The sequence below is a fragment of the Asparagus officinalis genome, chromosome 8 (assembly GCF_001876935.1).
Source record: "Asparagus officinalis chromosome 8, Aspof.V1, whole genome shotgun sequence".
NCBI lineage: Eukaryota > Viridiplantae > Streptophyta > Magnoliopsida > Asparagales > Asparagaceae > Asparagus > Asparagus officinalis.
This window is the reverse complement of record NC_033801.1, coordinates 105,859,631-105,865,544: the sequence shown is the minus strand read 5'-3', so window position 1 is coordinate 105,865,544 and position 5,914 is coordinate 105,859,631. Positions and strand designations below refer to the sequence as shown.

The 5,914-nt window shown below is 40.5% G+C and overlaps 1 protein-coding gene across 1 annotated transcript; it reads right to left on the bottom strand.

The window, feature by feature from the left end:
- On the bottom strand, positions 1,296 to 5,836 carry LOC109820035 (exocyst complex component EXO70B1-like). Its single transcript, XM_020386088.1, has 2 exons — positions 4,101 to 5,836; positions 1,296 to 1,597 (listed from the first exon to the last, which is right to left on the bottom strand). Exon 1 carries the CDS (start codon positions 5,707 to 5,709, stop codon positions 4,180 to 4,182), a length of 1,530 nt encoding a protein of 509 aa, XP_020241677.1. The 5' UTR covers positions 5,710 to 5,836; the 3' UTR covers positions 1,296 to 1,597; positions 4,101 to 4,179.

Sequence of the window (5,914 nt, the reverse complement as noted above, 5' to 3'; positions counted from 1 at the left end):
AAGTCTCGGGTCGACCGTCATCAATTTCGGTCGACCCGGCTAAGTGAATTTCCTGGGTTTTTTCCTACAGTCGATTGCGGTCGACCGGACCAAACCTGTCGGTCGACCGAACTGGGTTTTTCCAGTTTTCTTCGTTGATTTGATTCCAGGTTTGGTCTACACTCTCGAGACTAATAATCTCCCATTTGGAGATCAAACCGCCATCAACGATCTCTCCCTAACTCCTGCCATCTTCGCAAGCATCTTCTCCTCCATGAAAAAATCCATTCTTCAATCATTATCATCTCACAAACGATACCCGAACTTATCAATGCCGTATCCAATGAATGTATACTTCTGTGACTTAGGTTCTAGCTTGTTCGTGACATGTTCACTGATATGAACATATACCATGTAGCCAAATACTCGCAAGTGTGAGATATTAATCTTCTTGCCACTCCAAACCTCTTCTGGAATCCTAAAATCCAATGGAACTGATGGCCCATGATTAATCAGATAAGCTGAAGAAGCTTCCTATTAGCAGTGGCGTGGAATGAGGCTCTTGAGTCAATAACCCAATAATCAGAATCGCTGTCTATAACAGGGATCAAGACATCTTGCACGATATGAGCCTCCTGCTCATTCGCATTCTTCTTTGGCGCTTCACAGACTGAAGATATATGGTCCTCCTGACCGTAGTTCCAACACTTTCCTTTGATAGGCCTAACCAAGCTCTTTTTGAGCTTACACAAACCTCACGTGGCAATCATGTTCCAGGCCTCTCTTATTTTATAACACACATGAGGACTAAAGAAAATTGACACCTTCCACCCTGTCAGTTTTCGTTTTTGGGCTTTTCTCCGCATTTTAGGCCAACCAAACAGCCCTCAGCCATCAACGTCCGTTTACAGGGATAAGCAATTTTTTTTACTCATTAACTATTAAAAATTTAACTACGGTCAACCTGACGGATAAAGCTAAAGACTTGTTACAATTTGCGTTAAGTAACATCACAATTATAATAATTTGGAAAATAGCTCTAAACTTACCTATAACTTGAGGAGTATATATGGAAAAAGAACCCCAAAAAAAAATCAAAATCTCGAGCAATTAATACCAAGAATTCCTTTACGTTAAAACATATCTGGCTTTACTTCAATTTATTTGCTAAAATTTAAGACTGCATGGACAAATAACCTCATTGCTGCAATTTAAAGGGGGAGAAAAGAAGAGATTATACTGCAATTTTACTTATCCTCTAAAGAAACTCCAGGAAGAAGAAATTCTTGTTTGAGCGGTAAGACAACCATCTCAAATTGATTCAAATATATGATGCATATGCCCTTCAACTTCAGAAATCAGCTAACAGAATGACAACCAGAAATTGTCTAAAAGACAGTTATTACTTACAACTTGTACTTCGAAAAAGAATGCACAAACAATATCACTACCTACAAAAGCCATTCTTCCAGCTCAATCTGAAGTGAGAAGTGATTAGTACTCTTTATTAAAGAAGAAGCATGTACAGTTGTTAACCCTCAGTATTCTCAGCTGTCATTTGGACGGCTCATAGCAGCAAAAATCAAAGACTTCTATCGTATTATTGACGTAGACTGATCTGCAATGTAGACAAGCTTCGCAATTTTAGTATCCTTTGATATAAGATATGTCAATAATTCATAACAACACGTCAAAAAAAAAAAAAAACACCATTACGAGGCCTAATGATACATCAAAGCTGTGGCATCATGAATTGTTAACAGGTGTTGGGTTTATTCATGGCCAGGTACATTGTAGACACCAAGCTACGGTAGGCTGAAAAATTAGGAAAAGGCGGTAATATAATTTTCACAAGCAAATTGTAGCAACAAAAGCATTAGCATTTCAGACCACGCACATATTTGTATCATCAAGGATGATTGACACTAGGATCCACATAGCTGTAACTTAAGCCATGCAAGATGTAGTGTTGAATACCACTATGATTTTGGATACAGATTCCAGCCCCCTATCTAAATATGGTTTTATGCATTTTGGATTCATTTCCTAATTTTGACATGAAATTTGTATTGGCATTCAGATACAGATATGAAATCCAAATAGGAATATACCCTATTGCATATTCAAACACGAAAATAGGTGTAGAATTTAAGTGCGTATCCTAATTAGAATACAAACCCGTGGACAACTGTATCATTATCCTAACTAGTACATGCACATACAAATGCACTAGAATACAATATTCATATCTCTACTGGGACATGCACACATGCATATCACTAGGTTATGATTCTTATAGTTAAATTACGACGTGCACACATGTGACATAGGACCTGAGCTCACAACCTTAACACTCACCCTATCTCACTTGTTCACTCACTTCCAACACATGCATCTGAGATGTGCAGCCACATGGTCACCAACCATCCCCTCCCACTTTATCACTCCCTTCATTTTCTTTAAGCACACATAACAAATAGAAATACCTTACACCTAAAGCGTTTGTGTTTTTAAGCAATTCATACAGATATAGGATAATCCCGCTAGACATTGATATGCCATTCACATATTGACGTAGGAATGCCAAAAATATTAAACGATGCCAAGAAGACCATGCAAGTGCAAGTGGCCAAGGCTAGAAATCTTATAAACTTGCATTGTGACGCCATGGAAAAAAGTAGATAAACAAATGCAAATTAGGGCACGATACATAGTTAAGTAAATCACAAAGTGAAAACCAACAGTTTCAATTTACATATCAGATTTGACTTCATCATGCATAATTCAGGTTAGTTACCAAATTTCTAAATTTCATAGTGAACTACAGATTATAAACAACAAAAAGAACAGTTTCAAAATCAAAACATTCAAAATGTTATTCTGGCTTGAGTGTTCGGATAGTATGAGGATCCAAATTATACTTTGTTTAGTGCAAAATTGAATAGGAGTGACAGCTTCCAGATTTATAGGACAGTTGCCATTTACCTCTTTAAACATGTAGTTCTTTAACAATTACGCAATGTTTCATATCATAACCTACATGACACCCTCTACCTAATTTATTTACGAACTTGACATACTTAAATTTGAGAATTTGACATCACGTTCACGCAGGTATATCAAAGTTCTAAATCTCCATGAGGTTATATTTGTACCTATGCAACAATTAGGGTCAAACAAAATAGGGGGAAATAGCCGTGTTAGTACAAAGCCAAGCACCTGTCCTGCAAATACCCCAAACAAGACCCAAAATATTCATCAAGGGATCTCACAGGATTCATTAACCCTCCTATTTAGATTTTCAAAGATAAATTTTCATCCCTTTAGATCTTCCTTAAAGAAGATATAGAAAGAAAGAGTTTTTTCTACAAATTCTCCAAGGACAACGCTTACAGCTTACTCGTCATGGCTGTATTTTGATATGACATGATTTTTTATTAAAGTTCATTCAAAGACAAGTTAAAAAAGACTCATAATCAAGTTACTACAGGTATTTAAGTTCTACTACGCAACAAATTCGAAAGTACATTGCAAGCAAATAGAAGTACATGAAAGAAATAAAAATGAGGTCAGCCCCTAAACCAACAATTGCATATCATCTAAGAGTTGTTGGCCATTTTTATCAGCGGCATTTTGCTGGCGATAAGCTTCAAATTAAACTTCTCTACTGGCACAACACACAAACTTCCAATAGTACACAAGAGTCGCTAACTTCTCTAAGGCAAAAATGGTGATCCATTTAACCCCAAACTTATTGGTCATATTTCTAGTAAATTTTCAACGATACAACCTATGGAATACTATCAAAATTAGCAAACAAAATTAACCCTAGCTAGAGAGAACATTAACCTTTCTTCTATGGTCTACTCCATAAATAAGTAAGAACTACAAATGGCAAAGATCAGCTAGAAGTGTAATGAAAAATTGTATTAGACATCAAAATGGACACTAACAAGAGGAAACAATCATATGAACATTCTAAGCGAGGGGGAAAAAAACCACATCATGTAATGAATTGAATCAACTTGCTTACACAGGGAAAGTAAACAGGCACATGCTGGCGATATTTGAAGCTGAAGTACTATCTGTTGATCACATGAACCGGAAGGAAGAGCACGCACCTGAAGAGTTTCTAAAGATTAAAAGAATTTCTGCTACAACTACACCCATTATATACTCCGTTTTTTCTTGAGATCAATTTCAGTGAGTCTTTCTTCTGCTGAGCGGATTAGGCTGGCTCCCTTCAAAGAAATCAGCCATTGCTGCCTCAATATCATCTTCAGAGTACTTAATATACATCTCAGGGTGCCTCCCACTCTCTATATGATGCCTGAACCGCCCCAAGAATGACCTATAAGCTGGCACCAATAATGCAGACATAGAAACCTTCAACTCGTCCCTCAGCTGAACATCCGGCACAAGCCAAGTTGCCTGGGTCCGGTGTGCCTCATCGAATGCAGCATTAAATGACTTGAACCTCTCTCTCAATATCGACTTTGAAACCCCAGATGAGAAACTTCCACTCACATGAAGACCTTCCTCTCTCAGAAAGTGAAGAATCTTCACCCAAGTTGCCCTCCGATAGCTAGTGGCCGAGTTTCTAATTTTCCCTGCCAATTTCCTCAAATAGTCATTCCCAATTAGCTCTATGAGCTCTGGAGACCCTTTCGCCTTTTGAACTATATAATGAACATTATTCATCAAGAAAAGATGAGACAGTGCATTATCCTTATAAAGATTTGCCTTATCCTCAAGATTGTACTGAAGAATAGCTATGATCCATATCAAATGCGATGCCAACGGCGACCTGTTCTCCGATTCAGGATAATCAATCTCCATTACTACACCACCTGTACCATCCCCATTAAACCTCGAACTAGTCGACGGCTTAGTCACAATCAATTCAAATAAAGTCTGCTTGTACTCTGATATAAGACCGACATAATTCATCACATACCGAGTCAAAGGATGGATCGTACCTCCAGGGACAGGTGTTCTCGACGGATCTCGAAGAACGGCATTCTCAAACTCTGACAAGATTCCACGAACAGCTTCAGTGAGCCGAGACAAGATATCTGAAGCGTGACTGTAGATTGATTCCGACGATTTCGAACTGAAAACAGCCTCGATATCAGGTAGCAGATCCGAGATAGCGTCGTGAAGATCAAGAATCTTGAAAAACTTCTCCGGCGATCTCCGGCCGATGCTGATCGCGTCGGGAAATCCGAAGAGCTGGAGCGCCGCTCCTTTGACCGTCTCGATGAACGGATATTCATCGGATTCGAAGATTCGATCACAGAGACCCCGCTCGCTGGCGAAGATAACCCTAACGCAAGTTTTCGCAGCTCTGATCCATCGTCGGATCTTGCTCTCAAGAACTTCCCACTCGAGCTTCTGAACCTCGCCGATGCTGAGCTTCTCCACTCCGAGATGGCGAAGACTGAGATCGATCGCCGACTTTCGAACGCTTCCGTACACTTGAACGCACTCGCGGCCGTATCCAGCTTCGACCATGCGATCGGCGATGGATTTGAGATCGACGATGGCGTCAGGCCGAACGAGATCGATCTCTCGTATACTCTTCGTAGATCGATAGGTCGAGGTCTCGTCATCGGAGATGTCGCTACGATCGCTGTTCATCGAGAGGCAGCTGAGATCGACTGAATCGATCTCCACATCGTTCGCTTTGGTGATAAGGATGTGACGGAACTCGTCCTCGAGCTTCGCCATGGCGATCTGCAGCGTGTTGGCCGGCGACGAGGTGGAGGTGGAGGAGGATGAGAGGCGTCTAGGGCTGGCGGTGACCGTATCGCTGAGAGATCGCCGGAGATCGTCGACGGCCTTCAAGTAGCGCTCGGCGTCGCCTCGATCGGAGAACAGCAAGCGACTGTCGGCAGAGGAAGAGGACTGGTCCCAGTTGAGGATCAGCTCCTCC